General features: G+C 47.2%; 2 protein-coding genes across 9 annotated transcripts in view; one reads left to right on the forward strand and one right to left on the reverse strand.

Moving 5' to 3' along the window:
- LOC120907222 (cardioacceleratory peptide receptor-like) overlaps positions 1-18,585 on the forward strand; it is a 49,710-nt gene extending 31,125 nt beyond the window's left edge. For all 3 annotated transcript variants that reach the window (XM_040319052.1, XM_040319054.1, XM_040319053.1), the window contains 6 exons: positions 14,081-14,216; positions 14,699-14,896; positions 15,057-15,152; positions 15,254-15,445; positions 16,097-16,394; positions 16,474-18,585. In XM_040319052.1, the coding sequence (XP_040174986.1) occupies positions 14,081-14,216; positions 14,699-14,896; positions 15,057-15,152; positions 15,254-15,445; positions 16,097-16,394; positions 16,474-16,717 (1,164 nt within the window). In that variant the 3' untranslated portion in view covers positions 16,718-18,585. The remainder of the gene's footprint in view (positions 1-14,080; positions 14,217-14,698; positions 14,897-15,056; positions 15,153-15,253; positions 15,446-16,096; positions 16,395-16,473) is intronic.
- Positions 18,586-18,623: 38 nt separating this feature from the next.
- Positions 18,624-21,203, reverse strand: part of LOC120907155 (cardioacceleratory peptide receptor-like) — a 50,228-nt gene continuing 47,648 nt past the window's right edge. For all 6 annotated transcript variants that reach the window (XM_040319049.1, XM_040319050.1, XM_040319048.1 and 3 more), the window contains one exon: positions 18,624-21,149. In XM_040319049.1, the coding sequence (XP_040174983.1) occupies positions 20,897-21,149 (253 nt within the window). In that variant the 3' untranslated portion in view covers positions 18,624-20,896. The remainder of the gene's footprint in view (positions 21,150-21,203) is intronic.

Below are 21,203 nucleotides of genomic sequence, written 5' to 3' on the forward strand. Positions count from 1 at the left end.
GGAATGGTAAGCGTACCCGTACCGAATGGCTGCCAGTTTGTTTGGTTGGCACCGGGATGCGTGATATTTCACCCTTATCCTCGGTTTTTGATTGCGAGTTTGAACCGTCAGACTGTTTTATTGGTCCTGTGATGATGACTTTATTAACAGGTTTGGATAATGTAAAGGAAGAGTGACATCGTTTGTGTAACGAATGCTGTGAAAGTGTTTTCAAGGACAAATGTGGTTTTCGTAGTATGTTTTTTTTTCATTGCTTGGGTAGCTTATTTTGCGCATAATTCCCTAAACTTTCGATGGACGGGGGCACAGGAATTTGTGTACGAATTATGTATATTCCACAAAACACAAACCGTACCCAACCGACCTTCCCAGAATACCAGACCCAACGTTGCTGTGGCCTTCGCAATGCGAAGCGTTCAGAAATTCAATTTCTCCGTTCAAAATTTTGCACGGGGATACATCACCCTTCGTGCATTTTTGTTTTACAAAAACACAACCCAAAAACAGACAAACAAAATAAACGCGCCTTCTTCCCACCACCAACCTGGCAAGTTTGACAGCAACAAATCATTAGCAGCTTAATATCTCTCTCTCTCGCGATAAGATATGCATGTCTGGTCGCATGTCTGGCGAACATTTTACGAGCGGGACAATATTTTACCGTCCCGCTACACCATTCCCATTGCTGAAGTTCGCTTCATTCGGATTGATTTTACCATTTTCGATTGACATATTTTATTGCACCGGCAATTTATTAGCTTTCCCACCCGTTCGCTTTTCTGCGACGCGCAATCGAAATTGAAATGTTTGCCCGCGTGTCCCCAGTGCTGTGTGGTGTCATAAATCAGGATGCATTCAAAATCTAAACCATAAATCGCGGGTGCTGTTTTGGTTGTTATTAAGAGATGCTTTTTTGTCTTCTCCCCCAATCCAGCATGCGATGGGGAAGGTTGTAATATAATATTAATAAGCATTCATCAATGATAGATGGTCTGTCCTAATAGATTGGTTGTCTTTTATTGTAAAGGTTGGCAATAGCTGGCCAGTCAAAAGCGCTTAGATTAATTAATAATTTACGATTATGTGTGACAGGGAAGCCGGCGTCTTTGAAGAGACGAGTGCCAATTTGCATGACAAACATGGTGCTGAAAGCGAAGCGGGTTTATTGCTTGAAGCCAAGCAGATGTTAAAGGCGACATGGAACGAGTATTCACGTTATAGATGGGAAAAAAGGTCTTACAAAAACCATCTAATTAAAGTCATTTAGTTAAACCTTGCAAAGTTGGTTGCATATTTGAAGGCAAGCGGGTCATGGAAAGTATGCAATCTGCAAGACAAAATTAACAAAAATAGCAGCAGTACCAATTTTTTAGCTTGTTCCTATGCTGGAATACATACATTCCAATAGGAATATATCATTGCATTACGTTTGTACAAAGCGTTATTTGTTTGTGCAGATAGCGCAGTTTATTGTTGCATATCGATCATATCATAAAACTGACTTCTTTTTTTTTGCTGCCATCAAACGAATTAATACCAACTATAGATCATCACAAGCAGAAACAGCCCGGAGAAGAATCTGGAAGGTTCAAATCTTCCGCCCGGTAGTCAGAGCACGAATCGCTCTATTATTGTAATCCCTCCCGCTAATGTAGCGTACGATCTGGATAGGTCAGTACCATCATCTGTGCGCTTATGGCTAGTCCGTCGCCGATACAAATCATCGCGAATTCGAACACCACCAGATAGGCCACACTGTTTCTTCCAGCCACTGCCCACATACCCGCTTGACCGCGGTTTGCCGTAAATAATGCACATAAAACTGCCAGCTTAGAAACAGCGTGCTGTGTTTGCCCAGAATAGAAGAAATAGGGGAAGGGAGTGTGGTGAGATTCCACCGCCTTTTTCTTGCTACAACCACCGATTCGTCGGCCCGGCACCGAACACCGGCAGTAACCCTTTGGCAATTAAAAGCAAGCTCCGTTCGATTCCGGTTACCGCACGATTCCCCGGCCCATCAGGTCACATAAGCCGAGGCCTTTCGGGTGCAAAATTAGTTGGTCGTAATCGCACCGGGCGATGGATACGGCGATACAAGATGGCAGGAACGACACAAGCAAAGGCGCAGGCGCGTTCGCTCAGTGCTTAAGTGTATTATTTAGTGGCCGTAAATCGATTTGTTTAATCGTAAACTAGCGGTGGGTCGCAAACGCGGCGAAACACGCCGCCGGGTTTCGGTTCGATCAGCCAGCGGGAAAAATGATCCTCAACCGATGCGCTTCGTTTTATCGTCGCATCAATTTCGCGGAAAGAATCTAACGGCCGCCTACACATAGACGATACCATACTGGCCCCTCGTGGTTTAGTGCGATGGTGTTGGCGATAGTGGTAGCGCTGGTGGCCTACTGGGAAAAGGTTAATCGAAGAATGTGCCCGCGCGCTTGAGGACTAGGTTTGCGTCAGCATGTGTGTAGCTATTTATCACCGGGCCGGCATCAATTAACCGCAAGCAAAGCATCATTTTCTCGTATTTTCATTCGAGGCCGGATTCGTTGATGTAATAGCGGTAAGACGCCGAGTCGCCCAGTAGTGAGCCGGTTTGGAGAGCTCATCAGGGTTTTGATGGAGACGTGAAATCGTGCTTAATTTCGTTGAACCTTGCCGCAGCTCTTGCGCAATGCACGAATGAAATAGCGATGTGTGTGCGATGGAAAATGAGTTTCCTGTTTAAGTTCGTTTTGTTTTAAAACATTGCTTGCTAATATTTTCACACGATATCTAAGCACTTTCAACTCAACAACAGTCTGTGCCGATGCTCCAACAAAGTATACGATCAGAACGATCACTTCAAGTAGCTCGTGCTCCCATGTTCTATATCCCCACGTATCCGCGAGGCACGATGTATCACATTTGCCAGCAATTACCGTCAGCTTCATGGCGCCGAAGACATCGCCGGCCGATAGATTATCCATCCGCAGCCAGCCGCACTAGTTCAAAGACCCGACCGACTCGACCGCTTCCCACGACGACGATGACGACGACGACCCGTTTAACGGACCGATTCCTACTGTCAGACGCACGACGGCTAAAGTATGTGCCTGTGCTCGATAGAAAATGATAATTATGATCATCATCGTCCCATCTGTTGGTTACACTATCGACCCGTTTATCCCGGTGGGCCCTTCACTTATCCCTTCCTGTGCTTCGCCGGGGCTGGGGGGCAGACAAGTACTTAAGCCAACTGAAGAACGGTCCGCACGGAGCATGATGCGAAAATGGTTTGCAAATGTCCGGCCCGCTACGAAAGGGCACGCGGTTTGACCTACTATCGGCACAATGGTAAATGCGAGGTCGGTACAATGCTGGAACTTGCTGCACCAAACCGTCTGCCGGTGTTGAACTTTCACCCGCCAGGCAGGAAAATGGCGCACGCAACCATGGCGGAGGACCATATGTTTTCTGGAACCGTTCGTACCCTCCCCTCGTTAGTGCGCCCGAAGCAGCACTGTGGTAAGCACTTTTGCTCCGTTTTGCTAGCGTCAGGTCGGTGGCGCAAGCAACTAGGACTTATGGACATCATCATCTCCGCGCTCCTTATCAGGGAAATGGCGATAATCAGTCGTAGAACGTGGTCGTGGGAAGGGAGAGCCACGAAAGGGACCTACTGCTAAACAGTGGCAGAGTTAGTGGTAACATGAGCATGGGAGACACATAAAGACATACGACAACTGTTGCAGCGAAGGCGAAATGTAACTTTAGTGTCTTGGGGATACGAACAACTAATTACGGATCGGTTGGTAAGACGGGAGCGGTAACCCATAATTTGGAACTTTAAAATGTGTGTGTGTGTTAACTTTAGCGATATCGATAGTTGCCTTGTGCGTCTTGCGTCTGGTCTGGGGTTGCCTGTGAATCGTAACGTCTTCATGTAGTTTTGAGTTTAAGCGTCCGGTGGGTTGGCTAGTCCACTGAGACTGCCCTGGCAAGTGATCCATCGCAGCTGGGGCAATGTTGTTTGAAGTTATCTTCAACAGTTTAAACCCGCCAACAGCAGCAAGCGACAACAAAAAGGGTTACGACGCTATCCCTTTTACCCCGTGGTTGCGTGCCTTCTCGCTTGCAGAGGCCACGTTTATCAGCGAAAGTAATCATTTTGTGCTTCAATAAGCACGAAATTAAACGCATCTGATTCACATTCAGCTGCTCGCTTTTTTGTGCTGCTGCTGCTGCTACCCATTGAACGATGAGACGATGTATTGAGACGGTGTCTTTTTTTCCCTAACTCACTGCTAAAGCCCCATGCTGCCCTATTGTGGATGGCAGATATCGCATACGCGCCACCAAGGAGCGGCACGTGGCGGGTTGCTTCCACTTCCGATAATTCGTTTAGATAGAGAGCTTTATTTAGGATGCCATTAAATTAAATGACCTTACGCGATCTTTTTTTTTTATTTCCCTTTGGCCGATGCATCCTTTTTTTGTTAGATCCATTTTCCCTTTCGCGTTACTTTAATGGGTTGGGATAGGGCGTTCCGGTCTGTTTGGTTGCACTTTTTGCGTGTCTCAAATTTTCCCGCAAGAAAGGATATCCTGAAGCAGCTTAACGAAGGAGAGAAATTGTATTGCAAAGATAAAATATTTCTAAGTCGCTTCTGGGCGAATATTGGATTGCACGATGAAGCGTGCAACAGGTTTTTGCACTTTCTTCCTTGCAAAATCGTTAGCACTGTTTTACTATTTGTGTGCTGAGTAAAGCGCCCATTTACTCGGCCCTTGTGTAAGCTCTGTTGCTCTGAAAAATCCGGTACGTCGCGCTTCGCTCCATCGGTACGTGCTCTAATGCACGTGTCCGGATGCCAACGCTAAGGGTGGATCGGGATGGAGCGGGCGTGCGTGCAAGACAGCCCGTACATAATCACTACATTAAGCACCAACAGCACCGTGGATTTACAAGTAAATCAAGCTGATTATCGTATAATAACTCAATAAAATTGCTCGTTCTTTCGTTTTTTTTTTGCTCTTCCCCGCTCGCCAATGCTCGCTGCAGCGATGCAATGAGCGGTCAATCCTGTCGACGGCTTGGAGACGTGCCTTAACGTCCGGTATGGTGTCGTACATGTGTTGCAATCCATGGCTGATCGGTTGCCGTGCATTGATAGGTGCGTGGGAAATGCGGGGCCTCAGTTGGCTCTGTTTTTGTTGTGGGGAAAAAGCGTTTTAAACCATGTTGAAGCAAACCGAGCGCAATGCCCTAGAAAGTGAGCTTATGTCAAGCGGATCGCATACTTTCCGAATGATCGAAGGCGCCTGAAAGTATGCAACCACTTAAACCCCAAACATTTTTTAGATCTACACAACACAAAAAAAAAATCAATTTTAGAATACTGTTACAGGATTTTATAACAAGGTAGATCAATGCCAGTAACTTATCAGGCAACGGTGCCGCCCAAGTGCAAACCACCGTTTCGTAGGTATGTGCATCGTGCTCGTAATGGGCATAACGCATCTAATGTGCTGTACTTGCCCTCGTATGGGCAAACGGTGTTTGAAGCAACTTCTGTGTCCGAAAAGCGTGAACCATCCGCAGCACAACCCGGTACCGCCTTTGGTCAGCCTCGGGCACCACGAGCGGACTGAGAATAGTGCACCGCTTGCCCAGCAACGGTAAAATACGACCATAGTAGCGGGGGAGAGGGATGGGATGAAAAAGCAGCCCTTATCTGATAGCTAGTCAATCAATTTGTCATAACCTTACCGCTGCACACGACGTGCGCACACAGGCGAACCGCGATGAACGAACGTGTACGTGGCCGGGCCCAGGCGCACACGAATCGTCCCAAAACTGCTCGCTTTTCTTGCCCCGTACGATCGATCCTCATAAATCTGCGTCGCTCACTAGAGGTGGAGGGTTTTTTTTTGCTCCCTCTCACCCCGTGTTCGTGTTGTGTCTCTGGCTACACCTTGTACGATTGTGTACGTACCGCGTACCGGTGTGATGGTGTGGCGAATTTCCTTCCCTCGCCGGGCTTTGACTGGTGTTGATGGTTCTCGCCTCCTTTTCCCATGACTTTAACACATTGGCGTATCTGTGTTTGATGTTTGTTCGTTTGTTTTTTTTTTGTTGAGTTTGTTTTGCTGTTGTGACAACGTACGGTTCTCGGATTCGGATGCTGCCAGCGCCCGGGGGATGAGAATGGTCGCTGGAATGAGCTGATAAGCAAAACTGCACACAGCTAATGGTTTCCTTCGAGTGGAATTTCATCGCAAACGCCTCGCGAACGGACGTGGCCGTGTGGTTGGAAAATATGAGCCACTTTCGATGTGACCCGTCCGCATCGTCGACGAGATAAATAGCGTTTGTGCATTCTGCCAGCATAGGGCTGTGTGTGTGTGTTTGTGAGACAAATAATCAGTTGTGAGCGATGGAATGGTTGGCTGGCAAAGTAAGTAAGCGTTTGTTTAATAGGTCTCGTAAAACTATTTGCCAAATGGAGGTGGCAGAATTGTTGAACCTTACTTTTTTGTGGGGTAATTTTGAGCAATGTGGCAACCGAGGCATGCAGTTAGAGGTAATGGAGGAGATGGAAATGAAATAGAGTTTAAAGCAATGGTAGTCATAACGCTTCGTATGTTCTTGTTTATTTTGCATTGGAATTCTACACAAAAAAGAGCAAATGGGTTTTTGGTTGCTGCTGTTTCTGTTTTCTTATTTGAAACCGCGAAAGCAACCATGTGATCGAAATTTGCTCTCAACAAAATATGACGTGTATCGCGCGATTCGCATTGATTCGATCTCGTTTAGCATGATGAATACAGCAGTAAAGTGCACAAGTTTTCACATGCATCAATAAACCGAAAACCACAAAACCTAAGTTATTGAATTTGAACGCCGCACAGCCCAGCCGTAGCAAAAGCCGTTCGAAAGAATGTCGAAGGATGGCAGCGGATGAGCAGAAAGGCACCAGCTAACGATATCAAATAATAAAACTTGCCCATCGGAACAGAAGGGCTTGATGATTGGGGCATACCGCTGGCAAAACCATTGCCATGCATTCCGACCACCACCGAGCTAGCTCGCCAAAATGGCCCTGCCAGTAGGCTGTCAGCCCTGTCTAGCAGTGTCTTCAAATACTTTGACCTACATTTTGTGTGTGTGTGTGTATGTGTGTTTCTTTTCCTCCTTCTTGGCCATCACTCCTTGGTGTGCGAGTGTTGATGCGTAGAAAGGATCTGTCCGGTTTTGCAAACAACGCCTATTTCCTTCTCGCTCTCGCTCTCTCTTGCTCTCGTGACGCGTCCACCAAATGGGCCGAAGTTTTACGGCAATTCTTTGTTAGCGCCAGCCAGCATGTCCTCGTTTTGTGCTCAAATGTGCGATTTTTTTGTTGCGATCAAAACAAAAAAAGGAGACATTAAATTTATGATTATATTTAGCGGCACACTAAGGCGCAGTTTGATGCAATGTCATTTTTTCTTCTTCTATTTTTTGCGTTGCGAACTTTCCTTATAATGATCGCCCTCTGCCCCGCGTGTGCCGTATTTTCTCATTTTAACTGTCCCTCTGGTTTGTGTGTGTGTGCCTGGGTGTGTGTGCGACTCCCATCCATTTCCCGTGCGCCCGTGCGCGACCCATTTCCAAGGGGAAGTCTTACCAAACATTTGGCCTGCTCCCGAGGGACGTCTTCCGTGGGTTTGTTTGGTGTTCCACATCCGGTGGGGTGATGATTGTACTGTTTTTTCTGTTCTTCTTCTTCTCCCCGTTACAATATACGCAGCTTCACGTACGAAATTGCATGCGAATGGGAATTGAAGTCATCACACACACACACACACATACCGCTTTTCCATCATTGCTTCCGGTTCTGATGAATCGTATCGGTTGCGTTGACAAATGGGTCACAGTTAGGGATGAATTCCTGTTGTACTGTTTTTTTTTTTTTGTTGGAGCTGGTTGGTTGGTTTTCCTGGACCACATTCAGCAGGAATGATTACTGGTGGCTGGCGCCGGAGGATATTGCTGGTTGAATCGTTGGGGCTTTTGGGTGGTTCTGCGTTCGAACTCAACAAGCCATGACGAATGACCCAGAGAGAAGTAGGCTGTGAAGGGGCCATGGCCGTCCCAGGTCCCTGGTATGGCAGGCGTTGGAAAGTTAAGTTGACGTGAAAAATTAGAGGGAAACGGTCCGGTACGCCTTCGAAAGGTTTGGAGCATATTTTTGAAGGACCGCAAGGTTAAATGTAGGCCACATAAAACGGACAAACGCGTAGAGTTTATTGGTAGAAGTTATGCAGAACATTTGCAGCCTGCCGTTCCAATGGTACGTTAAATTGGAACACTAAAACGGGCTCTGCAATGCACTTACTTATACTCATTGGAGCTTTTGAAAACACTCAAACCAGAGTATTTGCCCATCATCAGACGTCCTTTCGTGCGGACTGTTGTTCGAAAGTCAAAGGTCACGTGCTTAGAGTGATATAGAGTAAACAAACGCTTTTCCCAGTAATAGACAATATCCCGGACTACTGGCAAAAATATTCCTCTACCCTTCCTGGCAATATCTTTCCCCGATTGAGGCCACGGCGGAACTTGTCCCGTCATTTCAGCAATATCATTCCTGCACGATACAATCATACGAATGTTGTTGCAAAGCATCCACCATCTTCAGACACTGCTCTCATTACATTTCGTAGAATGTGCTTGTGTTGTGTTTTGCTTGAGCTGCCCAAACCTATGGGGATGGGGAACGAGCAAACCAGGCAAGTAAATAAATGGCTCAACATATCCGAGAAATCCTTTCCGAAAGCCTACATTCTCCCGGGAAGAGCGGGATTCTTTGTGATGTGCGCGTGCTTTTGCAATACGCCAAACAAGGATTTCTCCCAACATCTTACGGAATCTTAGTGTACGGAGAGTTCTTGGAAGGCGTTCCGTCGATTCCAAAAAAAAAAAAAAGGGAGCATCGGAAAAGGTCCTGTTCTGAGTTTCACTTACACACCGTGCCGCTTAATTCGACCGCTCCGGGTGGCGAGGCGTGTTCGTCCGCCCGCGCGGGAATTGCTTCTAATCGGTCGCACGAAAGCGATCGGATGTCAAGTACTGATGGAATTATCGCATCCGATTGGAATCGCCTTTGATTTATGAACGATGTGAGAGGAGACGCATAAAAAAGGGAACACAACGCAACAGAGCATACTCTTCCTGTAAGCAGAGCACAATGTTTGTTATGATAGCTTGTTTCTTTTTTGTGCTTGTCTTGGTGGGCTTGCCTATCCGAACCATTGCTCGAACGGACCGGCCAGGAAGTTGGCATAGCGAAAAAAGTTTTGTGAGCAAAAGCATGTTTGGACGCTTTATGTGTTATCGTACGCATAAAATTGATTGCACTCCCGAGGGAACGGAAGCGTAATTGCCCGTCCCCAGCATTGCGTGCAGGGGTTTTTCATTCTATGCCTCGACAGAATGAGGTTGACGTTTATGGACGGGCTTTGTTTTCTCCCCCCAAAACGAAATAGAAAGTGCCATAAAAATGAGCGATGAAAGTGAAAGAGCTGTACCCGATACAAAGCACTCATCTCTCCGCTCGCTCGATCGATCCACGCCAGGATCGACTCAATAAACGATTGGCTACTTGTGGGTACAGTTTATGGAGTTGGAGCAAAACCTTTTATGCTGGAAATACATCGACAGAAATTACACCTCCAACACAGGCTGTGTCCCATACTGAGTGCAACAATTTGTCCGTCATCAGTACCGCTTCGCATCGCGTTTTTCAACCTTGGCTGCGTATTGTTTTGGACGTAAAAATGATCTAATTGTACGCCGTGTACGGCAGACAGGTGTCATTTCGTACGACGCTTATGGACAGCCTCTGCCCCCTATGCTCGCCATCCAATGTCGGCGTTAGAGAGGATACATTTTAGTAGCAGCAGAAGCAGTAGCAGCCGCACCGCCCCAAAACCAACCGATGATGCTTCACCGATCTAACCGTCTCTGCGTGCGTGTAGATTCATTCGCGTTATGTAAACGGTTTTGCGCCATCCGCGGAGAGTGACGGATAAACATCACCCGACCACAATGTTCGGCCGGGTGTGGTGTAATTCGTGTCGAGCCTGACATCTGTAAATTTCGCTCCGCTGACGAACTTCCTAATTGGTGCTGGACATTCTGCTCCTCACCCCATGCCGGTGGTCGTTCAAAAACGGGCCAGCATTATCCCCTTTTTGGACAGCAGCACGTGCCAGCCAGCACGCCATGTTTTGCCGAAAGCGTTCGAGCGCGCCGCGTAACCAAGAGCGCCCCAGGCCGCCACCGCTCAGTCTGTCGGCATTCTATGGCAGAACCGAATGCAACCCTTGGGTCTAGAGCCTTCAAGAGCTGCACTATTGCGTGCTTTACCGTAGCGTATGGCACCATTGCTCCCTGCAGCATACGGAACCCACCCCTACTCGTGCTGCACGGCGAAGGAGCGTTAAAGTATGGCTCCCGTGCTAAATGGTACAATTATTGCCAATTAATTGATAAAGTTTGGCTCATTAGTAAAGGGCAGAAAGGAGGGTGCACTGATGGGTGTGCTAAAAGCTTGCAGAGTCAAACACTGCACACGAGCGCCCTGAACCCCAACGTCTTAGATTGATCGGTCGGTAAATTGATGCACCTTTGTACCTTTGCCTTCCCTCACTGTACAGACTGGGTCCCGGGTGTACCGATATGGGGATTGGGGCGGCCATACGCCAATGACGGATGCTCGCGACGCTGCCCAACTGCTCGCACCGGGGTGCCCCAGCCCAAAGGGGAGCAACGATCAGGTATTTTGATTCGATTAATTATTTATGAGAATGCGAAGTGCCCATGTATGGGGACTGCTCTGCTGCAGTGAGTTGCAGTTACAGTTACATGTCTTCACCTGTCACCGTTACATGCTACTGCTCCTGTGCGCCACCCGCTCCCCCCGGCTCGCACGGCGGGTGGCCAAACGGGGCGGGCCCACCAGATGCGTCGATATGATCGGGCCAGATCGGTGCGGTGCGCACTCCACTCCCCTTTTTGACGGTAGCCGGTCCCTGGCTCCCCGTGCACTCCCCGTCGGCCTTGCATATGTATGCTCGTCCGACGAAACCAATCGACAAGTGTAGGCTTGCTACCGTGCTCGTTTGCGAAACCGTTTCATCCGACCCTCTCCGTGCGCGCGCGAGGTGTGAGGCACGTCGTTTTGACTGGGAATTAAATTAAACTCCAGCAAGCGGCGTCGAGCCGTGCACTATCGTGGAGAGAACCATCGGCATCATCCATATGGATGTGGTGGAGTTGGTGATATGGGAGGGGAAGAGGTAGGAGGGCAAACACGAAATTGATACAGAAAAAAGAGAGAGAGCGACAAATAATCTTTTAATTGCTTTGAATTTGATTTTCAAACTGTTGGCTTTTTTTCTTCAATTGCTTGCTCGTGGTGTGCAAAATTACTCACAGATGGCGTTAATGGTCAAATTAGTGATTGGTGGCTACGACACAAACATCGTAAGTAATCGTATCTTTCCGAGCTCAATCATGTAAAACTCATTTATGACTGTGTGTATTTTAGAAAAGTATTGCAATAAAATGTAATTATGGATTTAATGTTACACAGGTTGTAAGGTTATATATAAGGTTCAAATTAGAATCCTGATGGCCTTTTTTGATTTTCCAGACCTTTTCTTATTGATCAAGCACTGAATTGTTCTTGCTTTTTGTACTGCGAGAAGAATTCCAGCGACGAACGGTCATGCACTGGGAAAAGTTCTTAATGATCAATTTTTGATTAAAAAAGTTGAATCAACGCCAAGTCGAGTGAAGAGCATTGCTGCTGTGCAAGCACATTGAACGATAAAGAGTACTTTTATGGACTTCCAGGAGATTTAATTACTGCTTCATCCGACCGCAACTAAGCAACACGCAAAACCTCTTGTGGAACATTGTGGGCATATTCCAAAAATTTCTATTAACATCAATGAAACGCCGTGAAACTTTCATCTTGTATGATAAATATTTCTATGAAATATCTCAATTTTGTAAGTTTAGCGATGTACAACGGATGCTAGCAACGATGATTTGATGTCAAAAACATGCTTTAATAAGATATCTTGCGCATAATTCACCATGTGCTTTAATGGAAAATTCTAATTCCAAACTGCCCTTATAATGCACTTCAACCAATAAACCGCATAAGGTTTCCAACAGCAACACGTTCTTGATTCATTTAATCCAACCCATCCCACTGGTCCGAACCATCACTTAACAAAACAATATGACGTTCCCTTCCTACCCACACACCCAATCTCTCCGATGAGGCTGAAACAATCAGGCATTAGAAAAGCGACTCATTAAAATCAATCAAAATACACAACAACACATGCCATTGATTCGTTAAACCGCTCGCCTCATTACAATAATTGTCCCGAGACGGCCGAGATGCCACTAGAATGGTGCTTGACGCCGAAGCTAAATGAGTGTAACCTTTCGCTTGCTGCCCATTTCCCTGCGTCTGCTGCCGCACACTGCCATGCGCTTCCATGCGCCTCCCCGCGTACACATGCTAATGCGGACGGACGGATCGTAATGGGCAGGCAAAGCTCACCAAATTTAGCACGAAAGCTCCTCATCTAATGAAAAACATCGACCACATTGTGCCCGACGTTGGTGGTGCTGGTGGTGCTGCGGAGAAGGATTATTATAATGATGATTACTTCAAACTCACCGCCTCTGTTCTCTCCCTGCTTCGTTGTGCACTGTTCAATCGCTAAAGGGCTCATTTGCACCAAAGTGCTTACGCGCGGATGCGACACACGAGCAGAGGGGTAATGGGCACGGGCACGGGTACGCCCCACACATGCAATAATCAACCACGTGTTGGGTGTTAAATGGGGCGTCTAATTTTCGTTCGCTTGCTTGCGATCCCGAGCGATGGGACACTCCATGCGGGGGGGGAGTGAATTTTATTGCAATTTTATTGACCCACAAGTGGGATAGTGGGATAGTGGCTCGATCGATTAGAATGCAATTCCACCCGCCATTAAGCGTGTGCAGCTCTCGTTTAATGGAGCATTTTACACTACACGCGCTCGCGCGTAAAAGGTAGCTGACGAGATTTGCTACAGTTGGCATTTAATCGAAGTGCTTGTGTAAATTAAATTATCCGCACGCTTTTAAGCGCTGTGCGAGCGTGTGGGCGCTTCGGATAAGGGATGCGTTTGGGAGGGATTTAAAGGCAACGAAATAAAAAAAACGCCTTTACGTAAAGCGCTATTATTTGCTTTTTTGAGAAGGAAATGTGTTCATTTTTATTTAATTTACATATTTCACTCTTCCAACGAATTTCGCTTCAACGTCAATTAGCGTGTATGTACGTTATGCCACAATTTCTATCAGCGTTACATACACAAATGCAACCATATTTCAATGGAACCACCATCCACCCAACCCTCTCCCTCCTTTCTCCTCTTCCACACACACACACAAACACACACACACACACACACACACACACTGAAAAGTCTTCCCGCTTTTAGCGAGATCATTCATTCATCTGTTTTGTTGTGACACACGGGGGTGGATAGAAATCCCTAAACCGTCAATTCAATTCTTCAATGTGAAGCTCACAACAACAACAACAAAAAGAAAACCAATTTTCTAAAGCATCCTATATCTCAAGAAACGAAACAGACAGGATGAGACAAAAAAAACGACATGCAAACCCACACACACCCGCACACGTTCGTCAAGTGTTCGACAGTGTTGCTTGACATTTGACGTTTGCCAGGTCGCGATTTTAAGTGAGCCGCACGATATTTGAGCCATCACCAGCCACCGCCGACTAGATTATTGTCTGTCACGTGTGTTCAAAAATAGTGACCGTTTGCTTCTTGGGAGGGGGAGGGGGGAAGGAAAACCGGTTGCCATGCTTCCCAGCAGGATCATTACCGCCGCACGTCAGCAGTAGTAGTGAAACACTTTACACCGCGGGAGCGATGATCGATGGATTGTCAGTTTGGGTAAATTTCCCTCTTTTTCTCTGATCGTTTCGTCTCTCTTTCTCTCTCTTTTCAGACTGAACAATTTGCAGTATTATGGATATTATTTGTAGTGATCGTGCTCGGCAATACTGCCGTCCTGGTGACGCTGTTTCTCAACAAAAATCGTAAATCGAGAATGAACTTTTTCATCAAACAGCTTGCAATTGCAGGTGAGTGGGCCATGCAAGGATGGGAATTTCAATGTGAGGAGTATTTGCCTTCCCTATTGTGTGCTGCTTGCCAGAAAAAACACCCTCAATGGTTCCCTGAAGTGAATGAAAGGACGCATGACAACCTTATCCCTGCTACTGTATCGTTTGTGTTGTTGCGATTATAAAAAAGGATGATAAAGCAGGAAAAAATACCTCCACCCTTTGAGGCTATTTTTATAGCCTCGGCAAATACTTGCTTCACAAATCACAACACCACATCCCTACTGCTACCGCCACAGCACCTTGTGTCGGAATGGTGTCCGATTTAATTTGATCCTTCCTGCAACACGCTGTCGGTTTGCGCAAACAATCGATTGCGCGTTTGAATCGTACACCGCAACCGCAAAACGATGACAGGGAAAGCCTGGTTGCTTTGGTTTATTTAACACGCTCACGTCCGTTTCCTTCCACCCGCTTGTCGCGTGTCTTTTTTCCCAAAGACCTTAGCGTCGGTTTGCTGAGCGTCCTGACGGACATCGTGCAGCGGATAACGATCTCCTGGTTGGCGGGGAATGTCGCCTGCAAGCTGATCCGCTTCGTCCAGGTGTGGGTAACGTACGCGTCCACGTACGTGCTGGTCGCCCTCAGCATTGACCGGTACGACGCCATCACGCACCCGATGAACTTTTCCGGCTGCTGTAAGTAACACGGATACCGTTTCGCTTCCCCTTGCTCTTTTGCAAATATATGTATTTTATTTTATTTTTAACCACAACTTTCCCTTCGCTACGCTTTTCCAATTTCCAAACCACCACCACTCACCAACGTGGGCGACTGGGCTTCTCCATCGCGTTGCAGGGAAACGTGCCCGTCGCCTGGTGGCCGCCGCCTGGGGCTTCAGTGCTGTCTTTTCATCGCCCATGTTCTACCTGTACGAGGAGCGCACCATACAGAGTGAGTATGGCGGGTTTGCGGGTGCAGGAGTACCCTTTTTATTTTACAATCTACTTCCAATTTCCCCGCTTTATCCCCATCTCGCTACGAAACGACGGCAGATCAGCTGCAGTGCTGGATCGATCTCGGCGACCCGTTCCGGTGGCAGGTGTACATGTGCTGGGTCGCGGCCTCACTGTTCGTCATACCGGCGTTCATCATTTCGGCGTGCTACGTCATCATCATACGGACGATCTGGAGCAAGGGCTCGATGCTAGGCCCGACCGGTCCGGGCCCGAACGGCGGCGGCAAACGTAAGTAGATAGGCTTCCGTGGTGAAGTTTCGAACCCGGTTTCGGAATTCTTGGAACAAGTATAATTTCCTTTCCTTTTTATTTTGGGATTGAGTTGATGTGCAGCCATGCTGTGAATCGAATTTTCGGACTTCCCTTTTTATGCACGCGACGCTCGTCCGTTGCGCTCGGTACAATTTTTGGCGAAGATATGCCTGTTATGATTTTTTATTCTGTAGTTTGTTTTACATTTTAATCATATTTGAACCGCCGTTGAAAAACAACAAAATTGAGAGTCTACCCCTAATGTAATAGGAATACATTCCATCGTCTGCGAGCTTATGGTTCGCTTATTGGACACGTTTTTTACTTTTCTCATAGGTTTTAAGTTATATTCAACGCTATTTTGAAGCACTTCCTGTTAGAATAGCATTAACAGAGAGAAAACAATAATATTGCATACATTTAGGCTTTTAGTAGTAGTACGCATATCGTCAAATAATACAAACAACGATATTTTGCATATCTTTAGGCGCTTCTAAGGCGCTGCTTAGTTTCAAGCGCCTCTTTTTTGTCTGAATGTTCTATGTTTGAAATATTAATGGAGTACTCGAATGTGAATTGCCTTGAAGTTAAATTTACTAACCGTTTTTTTCCTTTTCTTTCCTACAGATCGACCGTTGCGCAACGGGGGCTGTGCCGAGCTGGCAAGCCGACGGGCCAGCTCGCGCGGCATCATACCCCGCGCCAAGGTGAAGACGGTCAAGATGACGATCGTGATCGTGATCGTGTTCGTGCTCTGCTGGTCACCGTACATCGTGTTCGATCTGCTGCAGGTGTTCGAGCAAATCCCGAAAACGCAAACCAACATCGCGATCGCCACCTTCATCCAAAGTCTGGCCCCGCTCAACTCGGCCGCCAACCCGCTCATCTACTGTCTCTTTTCCACGCACTTTGTGCGCACACTGAAGTAAGCTGGCAGCTCCCCAAATGTTGTTCTCACTATCGAATCTAATGAGTGCCCTTTTTATCCATCTCCTGCTTTGTAGAAGACTTCCACCATTCCGATGGCTACTGTCGTCACCGCTGTGCTGCGCCAGCGAGGAGGACCGCGCGGATCGGGGCCGCTGCGGTACGATCTCGAACGGGACGCGCAACCTGCGCAACCAGCACAGCAGCAGCAGCTCGATGCGAACGCTCACCACCTCGCTGACCGTGTCGACGCGCCGCTCGACCGCAACGATTTCGACGCGCGGCACCAACGGTGCGGCCGCAGGGCGGCTGCTCGTGTAGCGAGGGATGGTGGGGAGCGGGCTGGTCGCCAGCGGGCCAATGCCCGGTGCCACGCAGGTCTACCTCGACACCGACGGCAAGATATTCCTCGTGCACAAGACCGCTCTCCACCAGCGACTTGCTTGAAGCGACAAACCTTGCGACACGACGGCCAGACGGTCCGTGGCGTGAGTTTTACGAAAGGATCTCTCAACCCATTGAACCGGCATCCATTTTCGGTGGATTGGGTGCCTGTGGGTGTGTGTGTGTGGTGGGGTTTTCCCATTCAGTGTTTTGTCTAGTCAGGATGTCAGGAGATACAGCAAACAAAAGCTAACCACGAGAACATTGCGCCCCAAACGGGTCAAAAAACAACGAACAAATTGCAGCGTACGAGAGTACGGTTTCAGCACAATACGTTAAAGCCGAGAGAATTGGAGCAAAGCAAAGGTGCAAAGCAACGAATACCAACTCCAAATCCATAGGTTCTACCCAACGGGAAAACTAAACACTATTCAAAAGAGATAAAAAAGCTGTAAGGAATGGCACTGAAAGAGAACATTTGCTTTGTACATTGCATAGCTTTAGGCGGACACGGGCACAGAAGTGTGCAATCTGTGTACGGTTATGTGTATAACGCTCTCCAAACACATGTTTGTCCTTTCTTTTGTAGCAAAATAGAGGGTGCCTCCTGGTTCGCACAGAGTCCTTCGAAGCATCCAATCTCGGTGAGATCAGCAGCACAGATGGGAAGATAAGGTGTAATTTTGTATATCTTTTTAGGATCGAGCGTGGCAAGATTGGTGTTTGTTTTTATTATTATAAAACCTTTCAATGCCCATGAACAAAGAAATAAAACGAGTCTGATGCCAGTAGGGAGTTTAAGAACGCGTTAATGGTTTAAATCAATCGATGTGCTTTGAACTAGCTTTATAGAATAGGCAGTCTTGACCGAGGTCTCCAAGGCAAAAAAGGTCTAATTTGCGCTCTCTAGAGGTATATATTAGTTGAAGCAATGTGAAGAAGCATTCAGATTTCGTAAAAGTATAAGCAGAAAGGAAAGTACACACATACACACACAGTGGAAGATGAAGGCAAACGATTGGATTAGATTTTTAGTACATCGCAAAAGAGAGTTGCTAGTGATAGGAATGAAAATGAATCGTATAGTATTTATAAGCGACATTGTGCCACAGCTGAAACCAGCGCTTTTGTGTTTGCATTTGTATGAAACCAACACAATACAGTCTACATACAAGTCGGCACGAGTCGAACGGTTGGCATGCAAGGGTTAAGTTTCACAAAGAAACGTACATGTACATGACCGTCATTCAAGTCTAATGAGGAAGGTAGGAGAATGAACCTAATGCAGCAGTGCTCACCTTTAACGTTGTAGGTTAAGGTGTGTACTTGATAAGAGTAGATGACAGTATCAGCTCCAGCAGTGAGTATGATTGTAGTGGTACAAGGTACAACCCCTTTAAGCTCATTTTCTACTCAAGCATTTTGTCCCGAGCGACAGCGACACTGACCGTTAGATAACAGATTACAGTTTTCCGACTCGTTTAAGCTACATGTTAAGAGGTCTTTTAAAATGTCTATACACTGTTACCCCCAGCCAGTTAACATTACGTTGTCTTTACCACGCTCTCCGTTTTCAATATGACTGAAGGTGTTTTAATAACTACATATATGCTTTTGTACAGCAAACACAGTGAATTGGTTGAACGCTTCACAACTCAACCTCAACCAGCGCGAAGCCCCACAATTTGCACAATTGTAATAACCAACATTCTTGTATACCTGTTGATGATATAAATATATACATATACAAACACGTACAATAAATCTTTTACCAAAAAAAAGCTTATTACACACAAATGCATGTTCTGCGAAAATATATACCAAATAATCGTACAGGCGAACGTAAACGGCCAAGCTTCTCGGTACATTTATTAAAGGAAATAATAGTTACCACTACATCACTGGCTTACATGCTAATCCGGGGGTTTGACAGGGTTGCTCCTTCAGCGCGAAGCATCAACATCCGATACGGGCAGGGATTGTTCTTTCCTTCCCACGCGTCCTAAATCTCGCTCATCTATTTATACTTTCTTTCAACGCATCGCAAACATCATTCTTGGGATTACCCTTCTTCGCATTATCTTAATGCAAATACTCATCATTCCCCGCCTCAGTTTTGCCCGCCGTCCCTCTCGAGGATACGAAATTTGAGCCTATCCTTTTCTGGGGGGGGGTTTGTTTCCGATGCTACCGCAACCGTAGTTCGATGAACTCGTTCGCTCCACCGCCCTCTGATTGATATCCGCGATTCATCGGGGGGGCGAGACTTCGATGCTTACACAGCATCGGCTGCCATCGTCAGCGCCCCAAAAACCCAAACCTACGGTCGACACATCTACATTTCCCTCCTGCCTCGAAAACCCCGAAGTGCCCCGAAGAGCATATGATCTGCCAAAGCTGCCAGATTCCGCACGGGGGCATGAAAAACGATCCATGCATGCATGGGGCTGGGCTTTTCTCAGGGCTCCGGTGACTTGTGGGGCCATTTCTCGTAAATATTTGCAAATCGTGGTTTTGGTTTTACATTTTTACTTGCCTCAATATACATAGCTTTGTTTTGTTCAACTCCACAAAACGGCATTTCTGGGTGGACGACCGGTTTTTGGGAATTGGAGTACTTGCTGTGCTGTGGTTCTTCTGTATGTGGCTTTGGATGATTTTTGTGTAGCTTTCTTTTGTGGAACGATAGTTGAAACCTCTTTGTACATGCAACGCGACCCTAATCCATGCGCACCATTCCACATTCTCGCTTTACGCTGGCTGCTGCTTTGTTTTGACGGGGGCTATTTTTCCAGCCTACAATTTCACTTTTCCCGATTGACGACGAGCCAACAAAACGCCCAGTACGCCCACGCGACCTTTTGCCATCGTTTTATTCATGCCTGGGCCTTCGTCTGCTATCGTCTTTACTTTATCTTTCTAGGCAAGAGATTTCATATCGCATCCTGCTTGCTTGTTTGGTTCGCTTCCTTCGCCTTCCGCTCCTCTAATCGCCGGAAACACACACACTAAACGGAAGGATCCGTAAGGGAAGGTGGATTTTGGGTGGAAGGGTTTGGAGACAACATTTACATAACATTCATTCACCCACAAAAACAAACACACACACACACACTCAGACACACAGACACGCACGCACACGGACGTACTTTTACGATAATAGGCGTACCATAAATCTTCCTCGTTTTTTTTCCTCCCTTGGTTTTGTCTTCCAAATAGAGCCTACCTCATGCTGAGACGGATTGCTCGCGCTGGGTATCTTGCCCAAAGTGACAACCGCACAACCCCGCAGGTCCTTTTTGGGCAGCTAGCATGGCTGTTGTGTCTAATCGTTTCATTTGTCTCGGCTTTCCGGACTTGGCCGGCCGGCGAATGAGATGGGTCGCGTACTTAAGGAACCACTTAGCACATGGTGCCACCAGCCATCATTGTGCCGTACTGACCAGTGCAAACGGCACTGGCTCTGTTTCCCCGGCAAATAAGTCACTAATGAAGTCGAGACGAACTGTTTTGGGTTCGATGGATCTTCCCAGCCTGAATGTATGCAATCCTCTTTGCGTCGAACGCCTAAAGATATGCAATTCGTGTGACGGTTTTGCTGTTGCTGTTGCTCCCTTTTTAAACCGCCTGCTGAGATTAAAACAAACGTTTCGATTCCTTTTTCTTGACGCTCTTGCGTTCTTCTGCCTTTTTCGCTTCGGTGGGATCAGCGGGGTGCACTGCACTGCCAAGAAACATATACATCACACGCACTTTGCTGGGGGGGAGGGAGGAAGTAAATGAACTGAGAGATTGAGGTTGTTAACGGCACAACACGCTTATTCCAATGCGCGAACGGTTAACCGGAAAGGAAGTTGAAACGGAAATGATTCTTGACGGAGGAGATTAGTGCTTTTGTTTTAGTTTAGTGCAACATTACAGCGAACTACTCGGTGCGTGTTCTTTTGTTCCGCGAGTTCTCTTACATCCATTCTTCAAGTTTTATTTCTATTCGCGATCCCTTCCCCAACATCTACCCCCGTTCCTTTTGCACAGGATGCGTTCCTGCACTTCCTGTAGCTGGTGGTTGTTGGTGTCAGCTCGTTTGCAGTAAGTACTTTTTGCGCACCCTTCCCTCTACACCTCCGACATGGCGAGTTCGGTTTTCGGGCGCTCCACGATGACGACCCGGGCCGGCCGCAGACAGGACCGGCGGGACACGGTCAGCGATGTGGTGAGCGTTCGCATCGAGTCACTGCTGTTGTGGTTGTGGAACCGGCCGTGTGCCGTCCCGTTCACCGTCGTCCCATTGCCGAGCGGGAGCGTGCCGGAATCGTGCGGTTTGCAGCACCACTTGGTCGACCACAGCCAGCGGAACGGTGGCAGCCGCCTACAAAAGACAAACGGGCAGAGAGAGGAAGAGAAACAAGAGAATTCATTAAAT

Source organism: Anopheles arabiensis, chromosome 2 (assembly GCF_016920715.1).
Source record: "Anopheles arabiensis isolate DONGOLA chromosome 2, AaraD3, whole genome shotgun sequence".
Classification (NCBI taxonomy): Eukaryota; Metazoa; Arthropoda; class Insecta; order Diptera; family Culicidae; genus Anopheles; species Anopheles arabiensis.